This window comes from Anopheles stephensi, chromosome 2, assembly GCF_013141755.1.
Source record: "Anopheles stephensi strain Indian chromosome 2, UCI_ANSTEP_V1.0, whole genome shotgun sequence".
In the NCBI taxonomy this organism is placed as follows: Eukaryota; Metazoa; Arthropoda; class Insecta; order Diptera; family Culicidae; genus Anopheles; species Anopheles stephensi.
This window is the reverse complement of record NC_050202.1, coordinates 26883961-26903970: the sequence shown is the minus strand read 5'-3', so window position 1 is coordinate 26903970 and position 20010 is coordinate 26883961. Positions and strand designations below refer to the sequence as shown.

Here is a 20010-nt window from a genome sequence, read left to right as displayed (position 1 = left end):
GGCACTCACATGCCGTTGCAAACTGCCAAACAACTAAATCTGATATTATGCTGCCAATGAGTTCCTTTGTTTGATGCTCGGGCGGCACTCAGATCAATCGAGTATCAACGGCCAAAGAAAACCAAGGGGGAGGTTTTTGCGATAAATGTAGTAAAATGGAATGGGAAAGAAAATTTACAACAGCCGTTGCATGGCGGAAGCAGTAACGCCATCACTTTTAAGCTGAACCTGTTCCACGCAAGTGTTGGTGAGTTCTTGCGCGTCACCGTTTGACGTACCGTGTGGGATCCGTTTCGCGGCGGTCTTTGGGCAACCGCGAACCACACAAAAAAGGCAAAACAAAACAAGCCGCCGTTTCGCGGCGCTCATTTCGTGGCGTTGTCGTTTTGCCGCAACCGCGCATTCGGTATTCAGCACTAACAGCGGCTGGTCGCGGGAGCATCGGTACGCGCGCACATCGGCACAGGGCACATCCGCACTGTTGGAAGGTCGACCGGTCGGTAGTGGGAGCGTAGAGCGGTTCCGCATCATTGCGTATTGTTTGTGTTGATATCGGTTCATTTCACCGGGAAAGGAAGATCAAAGTGAAAGGCTTGTCGAAAGGGCACGCGTAGGGAAAAACACACACACCCAAGATCTAGTTACCCGGTCAAAATCAGGGAACGGACCAGTGTTGGAATCTCGCCCTTTTAATCCGTAGCTTGCTGTGATTTGTGCGTTTGGTTGTGGAAGGTGCGGATTGTACAGGTAGTGTGTTGGGAGCGTTGTTGCTTTTTAATCGAGCCCATAAAACAAATCTCGCGTGCGTGTGTGTGTGTGTGAAGTGTGTGATTGCGGAATCTCGGAAGAATTATCATCCCGTATCAGTGAGGCTTGAGTTTTGCAAGGTGAACAGCGTGTGTAAAGTGTGATTGTATTTCACTCGATAAAAGGGCAAAACAAGTGTGCAAATAACAACTGCGAGTGCAGATATCGATACTACAGTGATAAAATTACTGCACGTGATCGTAAGTGGATGGTGATGGCAAAAACGGAACAAAGACGCTACTTCCCTGTCAGCGGAAGCGTGTCCCGGTCGGCGGATGACATCAGCGTAGTTCAGTTACCCGTGCGATTGCTCTCTCCCCCCAAAAAAAGCGAAGGGGTCAGAATTTTTGACGCAATAAAAATCAGCAAACCGGTATACCGCGGGGGGGGGGGGGGGGGGGGTTGAGGAGGGAAGAAAAGGAGAAGGGAGGGGGAGGAAAGTCAAATGCCGCCCGCGAATTCTGTATGCCGAGAGTTTGTGACTCGCGGCGGGCTTTGGCGGCTATGAGAGCTTCTCTGCTACACACGCTTGGTTTGATGTCCCAAAATCCCGTGTCCAAACACGATCGTAAAGTGATAGAGGGGGGGTACAAAGAGTCTTCTTTTTTCTTTGAGACTCTTGGAAAGGAATCTTGGCCCTCCTTCTTCCATCCAAGCATTTCTCTGCCTTACCTTGATTTTATCCGTAGTTCTATACATCGTCTAAAATCCTGCGACGAGCAACACGGTCGGGATGGGATTTGATGACCGTTCCTGCCGTCTGGAAGCCAGGCCTCCGGTCCATCGGATCCGCTCTCCCGATCGCACTGTTTGTTGGTCCCCTTAAACGAAGAAGTTGTGGCTCCGACACGATAATTAAAAATATTCATCATCCCCGGTCGGACGCTAAACATCTTTTCTTGAAGCTCCCTCTGCATCCGTTGCCAGGGCAGTTTCATTGCCCACTTTGTGGGATACTCAATGGTTTCCTTGTTCCGTTCGAAACCGCGATTAATGGCGACTTGTTTTCCAACAAAACAGCACAAGCTCGAGGGCACAAAAGGCCACAATGCGAACGCGACGAAAAAGAAAATGCATCGGAACCTTCGGTGTGTCATAAAAGTGGCAATGTTTCCCGACTGGTTTTTTGTTTTTTATTGCGCACGCTTTTGCACGATGAGACGTGAAAATGCGAAAGAAGGGTCTTCCCTTCTTTGTGGGATGCTTGCTTGAACCAACCGTCGCCGTCCAGCTGTTTGTCTGCGGGCGGAGCATTGGATGATCGTTTTTTTTTTATCATCTCCGCCGCCTACCGGGGTGGCGTGAAACTATCGAAGCGCGAATAATGCAAACGTTGCTTCAACGGCTACCGGGCGGGCCAACTTTCGTTTAACGGCTCAGTTTTTCCGTTTGCCAAAAAAAGGGTTCGAAGCACCGAATGGACTGCACCGAAGTGTGTATGCACATTTGCAGTTGCGTTCTACATGATGCCACCAAGCGGGAGGTCGGTTTAAATGGTGCGTGTACAAAGCGGTGGAAACATTATCGCCGTGGTTCAAGTCGGCTGCCGCGAAATGGTACTTGGTGGAGGTCGCACAGATAATTAACTCGGTTTGTCTCGCCGGGTGGAGTTGGAAAGTGAGCAGAAAGTTATTTTTAGTGGTTGAGAATAGCAGAAAAGCAATTCGGGATGCTTAAGTTATTATTTAAAAAAAAATAGCAAGAATATCTAAATTCCTATTTCCTAATCTCAGCAACGGTCCGGTAAGAACGAGATTTGAATACAAGCATTTATCTTTCAAACTAGAACAAGCTTGCTTTTGGCCAGCTACAGGACGATTTTATTGAAGCATTTTGTACTTCGACAAACATGAAACCGCTTTTTAAATAAATAATTTAAATAGGTAATCAACCGTCAAATGCTTTGTTGACCAATACTCCGCTATAAGGTGCATGTATAAATTTGTTATTTTTATTGGTATAATGCTAGGCAATACGGCCAGGCCGTTCTTTATGAATAAAAAAAAAAAAAAAATGCTAGGGCAATGCTAGGGTGGCTGAGGCGACAGCAGCGCCGGTCTTCACACGGCAGGACCGGGGTCCGAATCCCATCCAGACCGCCTCCCACGTACGCAGGGCTGTGACTACTTTACTACGGGTAAAATTAAGTCACTGAAAGCCAGAAATGGCAGGCCGAAACTTCTCGAGGTTGTAGTGCCAAGGAAGAAGGAAGAATGCTAGACAAAGATTATATCCTATTTATTTAAAAAAAAACTTGTTGCACTCAATCAAGATATTCTAAATGCAGCAGAAAACGGTCCTGGTCTCTGGCTTCTTTGACTTGTAGTATCACGAGTCCCAGGACCGGGTATAGGACACGATTCCATACCCGGTCCAACCATCCGAACATCGGCGCCGCTACCGCTCCTACCGCCGGACTCCCCAAACGATAGCCAAACCCTTTAAAATATCGTCAAAGTTGAAGCTGGACTAGTCGCCTTCACCAATGACATTTATTTGACAACTATGGAGTAAATATTGCAACCTTGCTCGGAGCATTTAGAAAGGGAAAAAACTTATGCTCACACCTACTCGCACCCCCCCCCCCCCCCCCCTCCCGGTTTCTAGTTCCCTCATCACAACCAGATTGTATCACTGCTCCCCGCTGTATCTGTGAGTGTGTTGTGATGTAGAATGGCGAACTGTTGGTGATAATTATTTCTCAGCCCTAATTGAAGCGGCCCGCATGACTGACCAAAGCGGAATTCCCATCGTAATGTGATGCAGCATAGCCGATATAGTAGCAGCAGTTGCAGTAGTAGATTTGCTACCAACTAATAACTTGCACTGCAGTTTAGATAGCGAACGAGAGACAGAGAGAGAGAGAGAGGGAGAGAGAGACAGAAGTAAACACGTTCTAATAAATGCAGCTAATGTTCTGAGGAAAACGGGAAACTTTTTGCTGCACTGAGGAGGAGCCCATATCAGTTGCAGTAGCTAGAGTAAAGAGTCTAGTTCGAAACAACAATCTACATGTTTGAAAGCTTTTTTTCCTTTGTTTTTTGGGATACATTCACTCAAACACAGCATTGATTCGTGTGTGAAGCCCCACACAGCACTTTCGGCAGTCCATGCGTTTGGGGCGGAATTGATTAATACTCTCATCCCTCTGCAACCCCACCGGAAGACCTTGAACTCTGTCGCGCGGTTCACGAAAACGCGATCATTGACGTCGCACGTTGAAGTTTCGTTGGGGTTTGCAATCAACCCAGGGCCGTCGACGACGACTGCTGATGATGATAGTTGTGGAAATTGTAGTGCATAGAGCGTGTGGTGTCGTCGTTTCTACACACATGCGGAAACGGCTGAAGCTTCGGAAAGGATGATATTTTTGCACCAGAGATAATCACACCGTCGAAGTCACGATGACAGAGTACGAACGGGATTGATGAGTTGGGCACACTATTTGCCCACCACAAACCTAAGCTGTCGCTGTGTGTTTGTGGCTGGTCATCATCATCATTATTTTATGCGACACGCTTAGTTCACGAAGTTCAAAATGGAAGTCAACTGCAAACAGGAAGAGGCCGGAACGTGCTCAATATCTTGAGGAAACATATAGAAGCGAAAACCAGAAACGCCTCCGCCTTTGCTGATTGTGGTAGAGCGGCGAGAAAAATGGAGGAGAAAATTTGATGAATAACCATCATCATTTGATGGTCTATTCATCCGAGGCGTATTGCAATTTCCTTCGGAAGCTTTTTACTTTTGAAGAAATTAAATATAAACGACGGCACATGGGTGCTTTTTACTGGCATGTGTGGATTAGATTTGGATCAATCGTGCTTTGCTTAAACCGACCGTCTTTTTTACCACTAGACTGTGTGTAGACACGTGTAAGGGCAAGTCGCTGGGTTTTGGACATACCTTTTGGAAGGTGACTGTCGCGGGCATGGAAGGTGCCTTCAGCGATACAACAATTAGGCTCGCGTTTACGATTGAGGTCATGGTACGATGAATGGTAGAAAAACGAGGCAGAAAAAAAAAGAAATCCCCCCGAAAACATAAAACGTCGGTATTGGTGTTTCATTCATTAAGCTATTTCTGAGTGAGCCTGGTCACGGCTGATCGATGTCCAAACGGGTCCGCTGTAACCTGCATCGAACTTTGAAAGGTCTAGTTACATTATTTATCTTAATTCTTCTCAAGAAGCTTAATATAGATATTTCATTTGGAATTATTTAGAAGAGAATCTGCTTTACAATCCTGGTCACGGCACCAACCTAGTTATCTTCAGAAGGGAAGACGGTTATAATTTGATGGCGGTATAAAGTAGCTCTGCATTTTAGCATAGTTTCGCCTTCGAAATTTCGTCGCCACAAACCGCACCTTTTAATTAATGCCTTGAGTTGACTGACATCCAGCGCCGGGGGGGACAATAAATGTCCCCACGCCCATTGCGAACCATCCCAACATCTCCCTTTGGAGTGCTCGCGTTCGCTAATAAGCTCATCGCCCAATGGTCTGATGCCGGCAGGCAGTCACCTTCCGGATGACAAGTAAAACGAAGGAAAACCCCCGTCGTATGTTGATGAGCGAACTAGTTCGTCAAAGCAGCGTCTGGGCGGATGCATGCCGAATTCGTAGACTGTCACGGCCGAGTAAGGTGTCTAGCGGTGCGTTCACTTTTAGCGTGCTATGAGTCATTAACAGTGATCGTGTGTTCGAGCGAGTTTCATGAGTGATTTTATAAGTAGATTCAATGTAGCTTCGTTTTTAATAAAACATATTTGATTGCTCTCCCCCTTCATCGACAGCAACCGTTGGAGTGTTGGTCACAATCCAAAGGAAATGTAATTAACAGAACTCGGTGAATTGATCTCGCCTTTACTTGTTGGCGATCGCACACAAGTGCCGCAAGCTTAGTTTGGTGTCAATAGAGTTTTCAGTGTGTGTGCTTCTCCCCAGTTTTAGTGTGTAAAGTAGCATAAGTCGTACAGTGAAGCTACAACCATGACGGTAACCTACACGGCGGAGGTGGCCACCTGCCGTGGTTTCGGCTGTTTCCTGAAGCTGCTCGTGAGGTAAGTAGTGCATAAAGAAGCTTCACGCTTATCAATCTAGTTTCGGTTATCAGAAAATCAACATCAATGGGGCTGGGTTTTGAGTTGGCTTCGATCCCCGATCGAAAGAAAGAGTTCTAATGACAACACTCTGAACCCAAACCCCGCCCGGACATTGGGAGATGTTGGAGTCTGTCGGATGATGTCTGTTATGGATTCTAATTATCACCTTGACACACTTACTCATCTTGATGTGTAACTCTGTTTTCTAAGACTGCCTAATATGGAGGTGTGAAAATTAGTCTCAGTGTACATCTTTGTTGACGTCCCACGATACCATCTTCAATTCTTGAACGAGCTCCTCGCGAGAAGCAAAACCTGATTCATCCCCGTTTTATTTACCAATATGTCGGTTATGTTGCGAGTGTGACGCGTCAGCAAGAATCTTATCTGCATAATTCCGATGCAAAAATTGCACTTTATCGCCGTGTCAGGCGGGATGTGCAGACAAGCATAACAAATGCCTCATGACAGGGACTAGCTGCCCTTAGCCTAGCAGCGCATCGTGGTAATCCTTGACGATGACTTCACGGTGTCAGTTTGATGAGGGGGGTAAATTCTATTGGTTGAGGGAGTACAGTTAGGGCTATTAGCATATTTTAATTAATTCGTTTAATTGTACCCTTTTCCAATGATTAATACACTTCGTCGAGCATTATCGAGCAATTTTTTTCCCCGATTAAGATAGCTTGACACGGTCATTAATTAATTACCGACGTGACGTTATCACCTCCACATTGCATGTTTTTTTTTGTAAAATAAAATAAAACATCAGACCGATCGGAAGCAGCTGCTTGCCTGGTAGCAGCTAGGCGTAAAGAAGGTTGTCTTGCGATATCTCTTTCCTGCAAGACTCGCTTATCACAACGTTTCGTTGTAGTTTCCCCGAAATTGAACAGTGCCCGTAAGACTTTAGGAATTTATTTATCACATGAATCATGCGTCGTAGATAACAGATCCGCGGCACATTTCATAATGTAATGTTTCGGTTCCGTGTCTTGCTTTGGGGCTCGAAATGTAAATGTGCAAGGCGACATCTTCTGTAGCGCTTGCATCGGAGCACCTGTTGCGGTGTCGCATTATCGCATCGAGATAATGCTTCAAGATCAAGTTACAATTGCTGCAAAAGATGGGCGCAAGACACAATTAAGGCAGGAGGCAATCGAAGGAGATGCTGGTAGGAAATTCCCGGCTCTAAATTCGCTCACAATCTTGTGAGTAATGCCCTGCGTTGGCCTTTCCTAATTGGAAGACCTCTTCATGAGGTAGTTTTTACATGGTAAAACCTCCTATTTTTGTAGTGAACTGATAAGTTTGCTAAGCTGATTAAAACCAAAATTCCCATCGCAAAACTGTTTGCCTCGGACGAAATCGCGCGGTACAGAATCGAACCGCCGTTTTCTTAATTGTTAACCTTGGCAACATCGCTCGCATTGACCTCGCGGAGTCGTTTTTGTTTGGGTATAGCAATATAGCAAGCAACATCAATTCGCTTTACCGGCTTGATTCACTTGCCGGGTCTTCGGAGCGAACCGGTTCCATGGTTTAGTTCGGTCGTTCGGCTTGTGGCGTAAGGCCATCGTCGTGGGATGGGAAAATGTTCGGGGGACTTTGAATCGTGTGCCCGGGTTTCCCATTATGTCACACGCAAAGGAGGAAATTATTGTCCGTGCTCAGGCAGACACGGGACGCACGTGACCGCAGTTAGTATTCTTGGCTACCATGCGGTCAGCTACCGTGCTTGCATTATTGGTGATTGTTTTCTGCTTTTAAGGGTAATCCAGTGTCCAGTCCAGACAAAGACAGAGACAAAAATGGATAATAGTTTTAAAGTTTGCCTGTAAATTTTAACTAAAAAAAAGAAGAAGTTAAGATAGGATTAGTGGCTAAGATAATTTCTAAAGAGGCACGCGATAGCATAGAAACGATCAACAATGCTGTCGAACTATCTGAATGCTGGGCGAGGATGACAATTTTTACAAAGAACAGACTTGCTTCCCGCGTCAGAAAATCGTGAGGGAGGATAGAACAGCAAAAAAGTTATAGGCCGAAAAAAGAGGGAACTTCTAGAACAACAGTAAAACCAGCAGAATGTCTCAAAATCTGCATATGCTAAGTGGTGTTCCTGTTTTTCAAGTTAAAAGCAATATGGCAAACATGGAGTTTCTTACGGTCGATTCCTAAGAAATTCTTTCATTTCTGAGGGTAACTTATCGAGATCAGGATGGAAAGCGACTCTTGCCCAATTGTTTCTGTTGCAGAATTGTCCTTCAGCAAACTGTCAACTACCTTGGGAACTTCCAAGTTAATATCATAGAAACTCGTTTAAAAAATCCATCTCGTACGACACGATCTATTAAATCCATACTTTAAGGCAGGAAACATTCTAAGGCGGAAATTAAGTCTAGTTAATAATCGTAATTGTTTAAAATATGTACGAAGTTTGGTCAATTTTTGAACGCTTTTAAGTGGCCTTACACAGACAAAAAACAAGTCAGAGAAAATGTTGAAGTATTTGAATATAGAGACTAATATATACGAGAGAATCTGTCCTTTTGTCATTTAAAAAATCAACGTTACTGAGAACTGAGTTAGTTTTTACTTACTTACTTACTTATCAGGCGCTACAACCGCTTTGCGGTCTTGGCCTGCTGCAACAATCCTCGATACCGCTCACGGTTTAGCGCCGTCGTCTGCCATTCCGTTATCCCGGCCGTTCTGGCGGACACATCAACGCCATCACTCAATCTCAATTTGGGCTTACCACGCCTTCTCTGTCCGTGTGGACGGCCTAAAAGGACTTTACGGGCTGGGTCGTCCGGTGTCATTCTCATGACGTGACTAGCTCACCGGATCCTGGCGAGTCTAATTCGTAGAGCTCATCATTGTAGCGGCTCCTCCATTGTCCTTCCACACATTCGGGGCCAAAAATCCTTCTGAGCATCTTCCTCCCGAACGCGGCTAAGAGGGCTTCGTCAGTTTTGGACAGAGTCCATGTCTCAGAGGCGTATTTGAGTACTGGGACTGAAGATTTGTCTATACAGTCCCAGCTTAATTCATCGCGACAGGTATTTTGAGTGGAGAAGGCAGTTTTTAAGGACTCCCAATAGGCAAGAGGTCTATAGTTTCTTGGTTTGATGTGCGGTTCAATAAATTAGAAATTTTGCATCGAATTTCATTTGGGGTCCCCTCTTGTGTAGGGGTTAGATCCGATTGTTCGTATGTTTTTCGACTCTTCTTCTACATTGCCACTACAATCTCGAAAGATCTTGGCCTCCCATTTCTGGCTTTTTGTAATTTGATTTTACTTGTAGCTGAATAGTCCGTACTTTTCATAAAATGTAGCTAAAGACTCCTGAGTACTGGGAGGCAGTCAGTGATCGGAAAGATCTGGTTCCGATTCCGTTATCAGAATCGCTTCCGATTCCGGATCCAAATCCAGATCCGATTCCGTGGTCGGTTTCGGAGTCAAGTCCGGAATCAAATACGAGATTAACTTCGGAACAAAACCAGGAATGAATCTCAATTACGATTAGGGAACAGCTTCCAGTACCAAACTTCTTTTTATTTTTCTGTTGCCCTACAATCTCGAGCGAAAGCCTAATAAGTTGTGCTGCTTCTTTTCCATATTTTCTGTTCTCGGCTAAGGTCTGAATAAAGATCCCCCCCCAAACTCACGAGCAACTCCCCTTTTCGCTACTGAGATACCCAATATTTAGGTTAAGGTTCCGGAATCGATTCGGAAATTGATTCCGGACCTACTATTTGGAATCGATTCCGCCAAATTCGGAGTGCTCCGGAATCGATTCCGACCAAACCATCATTTTGCCCATCACTAGTCTAGATGTGATTTGATCGCCGGACTTGCCGTGTGAAGACCGTCTCCGCTGTCGCCTCAGCCGCCCAAATTCCCAGTATTAGAGCAAGTTCGTGTTCTTAGCCTTATGTTAATCATTACAAGATTATTTAATTTGGCACATAATGCAAGCTAAAGCATCTCCCTTTCTACTTCGCCTATTTCCAGATGGCGCGGTAGTATCTACAAACTAGTATGGCTGGACCTGACGTGCTTCCTGCTTCTATACTACGTGCTCAACATTACCTACCGCTTCGGTCTATCCGAGGACCAAAAACGGTACCACCCAAAACCCTGCAACTCTTTGTCCTCAGCGTTCCAAATCCTTAATCTACTCGCCATTGTTCCATCTCGTTTTAGGATTTTCGAGGAAATCGTCAAGTACTGCGCTACGTATAGCAACCTTATTCCGCTTTCCTTCGTGCTCGGTTTCTACGTCACCATCGTAATGACGCGCTGGTGGAACCAGTACACCAGCATTCCCTGGCCGGACCCGATTGCCGTTTTCGTCAGTGCCAACATTCACGGTCAGGTACGAGTTCGGCGGAGGCGAAACAACAGTGGGTTACTCGGCAGGGAAGGGGCAAGATTTGCAGCAGTCCTGCGGGCGCCACGTTATTATTCTTTCCCCGTACCACGTGCATGGGTGTCAAATCAATAATTTACGCTCGACTCACTCCTCGAGAGGAAAGGGTTTAGGAGGGCGACGACTTGCTGGCTTATGTTTGTTCATGCTATTCCGGTTACCGGTTGCGCTCTCGCAAAACAGCTGTACGAAACAACCAAGCAGGATAATGTCCTCGCTACGATTAGATACCGATTAGCCCGGGGGACGATGACCTCTCGCGATCATTAGCGAAAAGCCGGACCTAGGCACAAGGGTATCCGATTACGATTTGATGCTATCGCAGGACATTAAGCGCCCGGTGCCCGATGTCCTGTGAATTGTGTGTCAAATATTTACGTACCATTGAGCGACTGAGATTAGGATCGATTGTGAGTGACGCGTGCTTCTCTTACCGATTGCAGGATGAACGAGGCCGTGTGATGCGTCGTACAATCATGCGTTACGTCTGTCTGTGTCTCACGATGGTGCTAACCAATATTTCACCACGCGTCAAGAAACGCTTCCCGACCATCGAACATCTGGTGGAGGCTGGTCTGTTGAACGAGAATGAACATACGATCATGTCCCATCTGAATCAGAAGTTCCCGCGTCACTCGAAGCACTGGTTGCCGATCGTATGGGCAGCCAGTATTGTGACGCGCGCTCGGAAGGAGGGTCGCTGCAGAGATGATTTCGCTTCCAAAACGATCATCGACGAGCTGAACAAGTTCCGGGGACAGTGTGGATTGCTGATCTCGTACGACACGATCAGTGTGCCGCTCGTGTACACGCAGGTGGTAACGCTGGCCGTATACAGCTACTTCCTTACCTCCGTCATGGGCCAGCAGTGGGTAGAGACGAAGGAACTCGGCGAAGGTGTGGTGAACAAGATCGACCAATACTTCCCCATCTTCACGACGCTCCAGTTCTTCTTCTACATGGGCTGGCTGAAGGTGGCCGAATCGCTGATCAACCCGTTCGGCGAGGACGACGATGACTTCGAAGTGAACTGGATGGTCGATCGGAATCTGCAGGTGTCCTACCTGATCGTCGACGAGATGCACCACGAACATCCGGAACTGCTGAAGGATCAGTACTGGGACGAAATCTTCCCGACCGAGCTACCGCACACGGTAGCGTCGGCCGAAATACGCGAAGAACCACCGCAACCTTCGACGGCGGACATTGTCGTAAAGAAGCGGGAAGCGGAAGTCATCCCGGTGGTGCCCACGGCGGTCCGCATCGATGAAATGGTCGGTAAACAGAACCAAGCGGTTGAGTATAACTTCCCCGCGAATCCCAACGACGACGAGGTTAGCAAACGAGTGCGATTGACACGAACGCCTTCCAGCCTGTTACGGGACGGTTGGCTGTACTTTCTAAACATACACTCGGTGGTTGATACCGGGCGGAGGTTTCAATCGTTACCTCGGTGATGGCACTTTATTATCTCTTTATCCTTCCACCCCTTTGCTCACGTACTATATAGTTGGTCGGATGACTCACAAACACTGAACGAAGAACGGAAAAAAAAATGGCGCGGAGGTTAAAGTTCAAAAATGTAACGCTCGTAAGAAAGTTCCAAAACGATCGCTTTTCTACGGTAGAGCGATCGTACGGATGCACCCTAATTCGATTGCACTCGCTTACTAATCTGGAACGGTGTCTGAAAACTCCACTTCCGGTGCAGAAGGTCGCTTATGTCACTTGGCACAATGGCAGGAGGTACTAACGATGAACAGGCTGCTAGTAGCTTAATAACAAATACCTTAACTCAACACTTTTAGGCTAATGATATGTTTAAGATTTCTATTTTAATTGGAGCAAAATAATATTCTAACGAAGGGATACTAATTCTAACGAGGGCGTGTGACATAAGGGTCTTTCTGCAATCCCTATCCCTAGATGATCCGTGATTACGGTCACAGTAAACCCATAACATCCTTAAAAGATACTCTTTATCCTGGCACTAATTCTTACGAAAAGAGGTTAGACGGGTTCTTATGATTTGTGAAATGTTCTTGAAGCCAACGATAGTATGAGAATTGCAAACTCAAGTACTCAACTACCTATATTAAACTCTTTAAGTAGTTGACGTTTCAAACGTCATTTACTATAGTAAGTACTTCTATTTGTTTTTTTGTTTGTGATAAAGCTTTTAAATTCTCTGCAATTAATTTCACAAATTGTATTGAATCCTTCATCCCTTTTTGGAGCTTGCCATTTTGAAACAAATAATTGTTAATAATGCTCTGCCCTTTCCCTTTAGATGGATGACAACGTCAGTGGCATACACTTCAACACGTCCGAGAAACCCATCTACCGGGGTGGCAGCTCGGCCACAAGTTTGGCAAGCGTGGCCGGTACAATATCCCGCGTAAACACGGTAGCGTCCGCGCTGAAGCGTTTCTTCAGCAAGGACGAATCGAGCCGTCCGAACAGTGCCACACCGGATGCGGCTGGAACGGTGCCGTTCAAATTTCCCGGCTCGGCCAGCTCGAACAATCTTGCCGGGGGCCGTATACCGGACCGTGCGATGGGCAGCATGCGCATCACGGACCAGGTGATCGAGGAGGTGGACGAGCAGCTAACCATCACGTCGATGCAGGGTAACAACGATTCCCGTCCAACGGCGGCCAGCCTGTTTGAGCACGGTCCACCGAAACCCAGTGAACCGGTGGACGTACCGCAGCAATCGTACAACCGCACCCAATCGTCGGTCGCTCACGGCTTTCATTCGCAGCTAACACCACCCGGCCCCGATACGTTGCTGTCGGCTTCAGCGCCCGAAACGGGACGCTTCGAGCACAACTACGTCCCGCTCAGTCCAACCGATCCGGACGCGGTACCGATGGTTGCCTCCTCAACGGCACTACGGAGCATGGTGGATGAAACGGACCGCGTAACGACCACGTTCGACAGTGAAGAAACGGAAAAGGAACAGCTGGAGCGAAAGACCCGGCTGCTGGCGCGTTCGATCAGCAAGCAGGCCGTGCTGGGGTTGATCGATACGGAGATGCTGCTCGACGAGCTGACCAAGAGTACGAGCGATCTGGAGGGGTCGGAACATAAGAAACCACCGCAAAACACGCCCGACGGGCCGACGTCCGACACGAACAGTAACGTCGACACGACATTATGATTCTACGTGTCCGATGCAGACGATGGCATTATCGTGGTCAACGTGAAGGAGGGCAGCAGTGCCGATAGGTAGCAGCTCTAGCATCGAATAGTGCATCTGCCGGTACGTGGATGGAACTGGAATTGAGAAGGACACACGAGGGTGAGGGATCCGATCCGATATGCACAAAAATCTCTTAAGGCACACGCGATGAACCAGATACCCCGGAGAAACGAATCACTAAATCTCGCTCGCTCTCACACAGAAACTCTACGTCTGTCGACACTTCCGCCGGGATAAGTGTAGCAAACAGTAAAACACAAAACGAAAATCGTTCCAACACGTTCCAACTAGCGCCGTAAGCTTTTAACCGATAACGATGAATGAAATAGCTGCTGGGGGGGGGGGGCAGCGTTATTGTTTTAGAAACGCCTCGTATCTCAATAATCGATAATTGTGCCCGCAACAATGTGATGAAAGTGTTTGGGTTTTTAATTTCCAATGCAGTATTTTTGCAGTAGTCCGCCTCAGGAGGTGGTCAATGTACTACAGGTTACGCACAACGTGCTTAGAGGGTGAAGAATACGATTACAGGTGATGCATTATAGGTTGCCTTATTGCTGTTATTGTTGCGGAGAAATTGTTGGTGGCCTAAGCAAACAACGGATGCGCCTTAAGTGTGTATTAGCCTTTCGGAACAATGTGTAATGCTCGTCGATGGGTGGCCAAAGCTATGGCCAATCTTAGCGGCCAAGCTATAAAACTGTCGTACATACTTTTAACCAATATGCTCGCGTGTAAAATATATTTAGTTGTTATACAAAAACCCACCCCACAGCTGTGTGGCGCTACCTAAGGGCCCAGTCTCACCGGGAAAGAACAGAACAAAAGACACTAGAGATTTTTTTTTTTTACCACAACTATGATATGTAATATTTACTTTGTACATGAAAAGAAAAAAAAACGCTATTCGAATATATTGAGCATACAATTTTAAGCAAAATAAAAGCTCTTCTACAAAGCAAGAGTTTGTTTGTTTGACGGAAGGGCTAGCGCTCGGCAGGATCGGAGCCTCTGTTCAGAGATTTCAACTCCAAACAGGACAATGCGACACCGTGCCACAGTACCCGACCAATAATGGATATTCTGTTAATCCACTTCGAACGGGGCGGTCCGGTGGCCAAGACGATACCGACGCCGGTCATCACAGCAGCTGGAGGGATTATAATCCGACCGGCTTCCCGTAGACCTTTCTACGGTAGTCAAGTCACACTATTCGTTGGTTTACTGTTTACTACAATCCTCCTTGTTGGTAGGATGTATCCTACCAACGTGGAAACAATGTTGCACGTGTCGTTTCCCGCGCTAAAACAAGCTGTTGACAGTGGCGCCCTCTGTACGTCAACATTCGAAGCTGCTTTTCGTTATTCCAGTTAAATATAAAATCAAAATATCACAACTTGTGGTTTCCATGGATATTTTGTAAATTACTATCATTTGACTGTAAATAATTGAATTAAGGCTTAAAATAGGAGAAAATTTGCTTAAAAATCCGATAAACAATCAACATGGTAAAAGAGATAGAAAATATTTACAGTGTACCCGGTTTGTTATGACAGTTGCGTTGACATGTCGTCCTTTGTTTACATTTTGCTTCGATCGATAGAAAGCCGGGAAGATGTCCGTGTTAAGACGAGTTTTACCATTTCTTTCGCAAAATGCGAACCGTTTAACGCTCCAAAGACGTTGTTTGTCTTCAGAATCAAAGGTATGGTGTTGTGCAGTAGTGAATTGATGTACTTAAAGCTATAGCACTTTCATTCCGCAGCCTGCACCATGGCCACGGAAGGTGTTCTCCGGTGTGCAACCGACTGGAGCGCTGCACATTGGCAACTATCTGGGCGCCGTGAAACGGTGGGTTGAATTACAGGAGGCCGGCGAGGACGTTACGTACTGTATCGTTGATCTACACTCCATGACCATTCCACCGGTAAGTGCGAGCTGTAGGAAGTAGGACGTGCCACGGGAAAGGTACATTTTCCCCGTTCCCAACAGGAGCCCGATACGTTACGTCACAACACACTACAGATGACTGCAACACTGCTGGCCTGCGGTATCGATCCAGCGCGCGCCACACTTTTCCTGCAGTCCGCCGTGCCGCAGCATGCAGAACTGTCCTGGATACTGGGTTGTCTTACCACGATGGCACGCCTAACGCACCTACCCCAGTACAAGGAAAAGTCCGCCAACATGAAGGAAATTCCTCTGGGGTTGTACCTTTACCCGGTGCTGCAAGCGGCCGACATTATGCTGTACAAAGCTACCCACGTCCCGGTCGGCGAGGATCAGGTCCAGCAGCTGCAGCTCGCACAATCGTTGGCACGCGCGTTTAACAACAAGTACGGCCGAACGTTTCCCTTCTGCGAAACACTAGTGAACGAGGGAAGTCGACTGAAATCGTTGCGCGATCCGGCGAAAAAGATGTCCAAATCCGATCCCGATCCGAAGAGCTGCATTATGCTGATCGATTCGCCCGATGTGGTGCTGGAGAAGGTGAAGAAATCGGTGACGGATTTCAAGTCCGAGGTAACGTTCAATCCTGACGAGCGACCTGGTGTTGCGAATCTGATTACGATCCATTCGCTGGTGAGCGGAAAAACAACGGATGAGATATGCCGGGAGGCGCAGGGTAAGAACACGGGCCAGTACAAGCTGGTGGTGGCCGAAGCGTTGATAGAACATTTGCGACCGATCCGGGAGCGGATGGAACGGTACACGCGGGATGTGGGCTTTTTAGCGGGCGTCATCGAGGAAGGAAGCGAACGGGCAAGAGCGATTGCTGAGCAAACGATTGACGAGGTAAAGGAGAAGATCGGTGTGGATTGTTTCAGCGTGAAGCGGATGCTAAAGAATGTGCGGCAAGAGCAATAAATAAGGGTAGCAAGTGAACTAACTAACTTGGTAGCTTACCTGAAATTCGCAGTATTGCGCTCGATAAAAACCCTTCTCTCGTACTGTACGTTTCTCCGAAGCATAGTTCGTTTAAAACAAAGCAAGCCCGGGTTTTCCTGTTCAGCGCATCAACTACTGAACTGCTTAGCAACCGCGTGCTTCAACAGGCCAAATAGACGTACAGGGATTTTTAGGCGTACGATTCGTTAGATAATTTAGAGCAAAATGGCACAAACCAAAGCTATCGCAAAATTTTGGATCACAACCAGCGATCTGCTCGAGCACGTGCTGACGCACGAAAAGCGGCTGCAAACGGTCGAACCTACGAAGGACGTGCGGGTAGTGCACCAGCTGGTATCGGACCTGTACTGCCGTTATGTGCAGCTGTGCCGAAACCTGGAACGGTGCTTCGATCAAACGCTACAAGTGCAAAAGCGTGCGGTAATCCAAACCCTGCTAGAAGCGGCCCACACCCGACTGCTGGAGTTCCGGACGAAGCTGCAGGAGATCGAGCTGAGCGAGTTTGTGTACGTGGACGGGGCACTGCAGGAGCAACATCTGATTCCGGATGATGTGCTAGCCGTTAGACCTTGCTATTTCCCTGCCCGTAGGCCAGCCCACCTACAATCCCTGCTCGATTCACAAAAGCTACTCCCATTCGGACCCGCTTCCGGAAGCGACAGTGAACAAACTTCCTCAGACGAGAGCGAACAGGAAGCGGAAACGGTTCACCAGCCGCCAACCATAAACCGGCCCGCCGTACAGCGAGACCGCAAAAGGGAGCGGCTTACGGCGGCTCTCGCCCTAATAACTGCGCACGAAAAAGCACGCCAAGCACGGGTAAAGCAAACCAACTTCCGGCTTCACCCCGACCGCTACTATCCGAAACCGATCGACGAGGAGATTGTGGATGTGCCGTACGAGTTTTTCTACCGCCCGGGACAGCTAATGCTGTACCCGGTGAAGCGAACGGTTTACAGCTGGGACTTTCGGATGCGGAAGAAAGATGTGGCCCAGTTTGCGTACTACGCGCCACCCGGTTGGGAGGAGCGGGCCCCGGTGGTGGACGTTCGGACGGCTGACCAGGATCTGAAGAGCAAGCGGAGGGAAGAGGAAGATAAAGCAGCCGAATTGGCTGAAGCAGCGGCAGAAGCAGCAAAACGGTTGGAGGAAGCAATAGAACGGATGAGGCTGAAGCATGCTACAGCAAAGGTACAGCGCTATTGGCGTAGGTATCAGGTCCGGAAGGCACAGCAGAAGCTCCGGTACGAAAGGTCTAAATTTTTAGGCCTTTTCGAAGACTTGGAACGTACTGTTTCGGATGCGCCCGCTGTCGAGGAGGTTCGCGCCGCACGACGAGACCGAAAGCCCGAGTTTGATCGCACCTTTCTTGAGGCGATCGTGGATGAAAAGGCACGGATACTGCGCAGCCGGGGACCGGCCCTGCTCGAAGACATAACCGATTTCGTGCGCGCTTGGTTTCGTCAGTGGTATGAGGAAGCGCACGCATTCGACGTCATCCCGGAACCGTTCCGGGGTGGTACCGTGCTGATCGTGCGTGGCGAAACGCTCACCCCGATGGAGTATCTCGAGCAGGAGCGACAGAAAATGCTCGAAAAGCTCAAGTCGGCCGAGCAGAAGAAAAAGGAAGCGGAAGCAAAGAAGGCCGCCAAGGAACGGGAGCAGGAGAAGAAGCGGGAGGAGAAGAACCGGGCGAAGGAGGAGGCACGGGAGAAACGAGCGCGGGAAAGGCGGGAAGGCAAGACGTACGATTTTCGTGAGCCGGAATTTGTCAGCAATGCTTATTGTAAGTTTTTTTTAGCTTGTAAGCTTGGTTGTAGGGTTTTGAAGAGGATTGATGCATCGGTCAGAGGTATGTACAGGGCCTCAAACGGAAGCATGGATACTACCGGAAATAGGACTTGACTTCTTCTTCTTGGGTGGCACTACAACCTCGAGAGGTCTCGGCCTGCCATTTCTGGCTTTCTGTGACTTGGTGACTTGGTTGACTTGGTTACGGGGAGGCGGCGGTCTGGATGGGATTTGAACCCTGGGTCTTGACGTGGGAAGACCGGCGCCGCAGTCGCCTCGACCACCGGACCGCCCCAGGACTTAGGACTACATAGGACTTGCCGGTCTGTCATATATGGAGCTGTTGTCCATGCCTCAACCAATCAGCCGAACCAGTCAATTATGTCCAATCCTAATCAAATATTCGTCCATCGCTCTAGTAACGCTGGAGGAAACGCTCGAACGCTACCGTAAAGATTGGGCATTCATAAACGAGCTGGACAACGTCCACGACCTACCCGTCATGGAGTGGATCACGCTGGAAAAGTTTGCCGAAGTACACCAGGAACTTCATGCCGAAGTGCACGAGCTGCTCCGATCCGAACGCGAACTGCTGCAGATAGCGCTGTGCAAGGACGAAAAACTAAAATACAAGCAACCGAAACCGAAGAAACCTCCTCGTGCGAAAGGAGCCAAAGGAAAGAGGCGCAAAGAACCGGCCGATCCAACGGCCGACCTTACGTTGGAAGCGATGGTCAGCGAGCTGGTAGAGCGAAACGTTATCAAATCCTGCCCCAAGCGAACGTTCGATGACTTTGTGGGAGATTTTAACTACGCCGCCTTCGAGAGACGCAACTACTTGGAGCAAGATCCACCGCCGGGCATGGGAGAGGTGAGAACCGCTCTTCGATCGTACCTGCTCGGGATGGGACCGCTGCTGGCACCGAAACCAAAGTCCATCTGTCTGCTCGCACCGTCCGGGTACGGCAAAACGCTACTCCTCGAAGCGATCTGCCACGAAACGGGCTCGGTGCTGTTCGATCTGAGCGTCGACACGTGTGGACCGATCGAGCCGAACAATATGGCGTACTTTTTGCAGCTGGTGCTACGAACGGCCCGCGTAATGCAACCGTCCGTAATCGCTGTTGAGGACGTGCACCGTGCGTTCTACAAGAAAGTCCCGGCCGCGGATCAACCACTCGATCCGACGAAACTGGGCAAACATCTGTGCAAGCTGATCGTGAAACAGCTGAAGCCGGAAGATAGGGTACTGCTCGTCGGAACCACCAGCCAACCGGCGCTAGCGAAGGTAGGTCCGCTGAAGAAATGTTTCGAAAAGTTTCTGCTTCTCCCCCGGCCCGACTACGGTTCAACCGTGCTGCTGTGGCAGTGTGCGCTTCGCCGCTACCCCACCGTACCACGCGACTTTGAGCTGTCCGCACTGGCAAAAGTGACGGTCGGATACTCGGCGGGCCAGATCATGCGATGCGTTAGGGAGGTGCTCACGGTTAGGCGGCGCATGCAGTTCGGCAGGAAGCCGCTGGAGGCGCGGGAACTGTTGGACCACTTTCTAACCGGCACCGAGGCAGGCCCACAGTATCCTATCGGCGAGAAGGAGTACGAAAGGTTTGTGAAATGGCACCGGAAGGTAGACAAGCTGGCGAAGCAACGGGCAAAGATGGTACGCGAACGGGAGCTGCTGGCGGAACAGCTCAAAGCTAAGGCAGCTGGAGCGAAGAAGTAATGACACCACGGAACCAATTTTTGTTTTTTT

The 20010-nt window shown here is 48.4% G+C and overlaps 3 protein-coding genes across 8 annotated transcripts; all 3 read left to right on the top strand.

The window, feature by feature from the left end:
* Positions 1-338: 338 nt before the first annotated feature.
* LOC118505970 (bestrophin-4) lies at positions 339-14520 on the top strand. 6 transcript variants are annotated; one of them, XM_036042519.1, is made up of 6 exons: positions 339-496; positions 5604-5870; positions 9934-10044; positions 10126-10297; positions 10795-11625; positions 12642-14520. In XM_036042519.1, exons 2-6 carry the CDS (start codon positions 5800-5802, stop codon positions 13512-13514), a joined length of 2058 nt encoding a protein of 685 aa, XP_035898412.1. In that variant the 5' UTR covers positions 339-496; positions 5604-5799; the 3' UTR covers positions 13515-14520. The 6 variants fall into 6 exon arrangements, with proteins under 6 accessions (XP_035898412.1, XP_035898407.1, XP_035898410.1 ...); XM_036042514.1 differs by having other exon boundaries at positions 10795-11685; XM_036042517.1 differs by having other exon boundaries at positions 344-747; positions 10795-11685.
* Positions 14521-15121: 601 nt separating this feature from the next.
* LOC118505971 (tryptophan--tRNA ligase, mitochondrial) lies at positions 15122-16494 on the top strand. Its single transcript, XM_036042520.1, has 3 exons — positions 15122-15261; positions 15322-15483; positions 15549-16494. Exons 1-3 carry the CDS (start codon positions 15172-15174, stop codon positions 16422-16424), a joined length of 1128 nt encoding a protein of 375 aa, XP_035898413.1. The 5' UTR covers positions 15122-15171; the 3' UTR covers positions 16425-16494.
* Positions 16495-16603: 109 nt separating this feature from the next.
* LOC118505968 (dynein regulatory complex protein 11) lies at positions 16604-20005 on the top strand. Its single transcript, XM_036042511.1, has 2 exons — positions 16604-18252; positions 18677-20005. Exons 1-2 carry the CDS (start codon positions 16671-16673, stop codon positions 19978-19980), a joined length of 2886 nt encoding a protein of 961 aa, XP_035898404.1. The 5' UTR covers positions 16604-16670; the 3' UTR covers positions 19981-20005.
* Positions 20006-20010: the final 5 nt, after the last annotated feature.

Excerpts from the sequence above, each read along its gene's own strand:
- LOC118505970 (XM_036042514.1), top strand. The coding sequence starts at position 5,800 with ATGACGGTAACCTACACGGCGGAGGTGGCCACCTGCCGTGGTTTCGGC. Across the intron at positions 10,045-10,125 it reads CTATCCGAGGACCAAAAACG|GATTTTCGAGGAAATCGTCA; the intron begins GTACCACCCAAA and ends ATCTCGTTTTAG. Across the intron at positions 11,686-12,641 it reads CGAATCCCAACGACGACGAG|ATGGATGACAACGTCAGTGG; the intron begins GTTAGCAAACGA and ends CTTTCCCTTTAG.
- LOC118505971 (XM_036042520.1), top strand. The coding sequence starts at position 15,172 with ATGTCCGTGTTAAGACGAGTTTTACCATTTCTTTCGCAAAATGCGAAC. Across the intron at positions 15,262-15,321 it reads GTTTGTCTTCAGAATCAAAG|CCTGCACCATGGCCACGGAA; the intron begins GTATGGTGTTGT and ends TTCATTCCGCAG. Across the intron at positions 15,484-15,548 it reads ACTCCATGACCATTCCACCG|GAGCCCGATACGTTACGTCA; the intron begins GTAAGTGCGAGC and ends CGTTCCCAACAG.
- LOC118505968 (XM_036042511.1), top strand. The coding sequence starts at position 16,671 with ATGGCACAAACCAAAGCTATCGCAAAATTTTGGATCACAACCAGCGAT. Across the intron at positions 18,253-18,676 it reads ATTTGTCAGCAATGCTTATT|TAACGCTGGAGGAAACGCTC; the intron begins GTAAGTTTTTTT and ends CCATCGCTCTAG.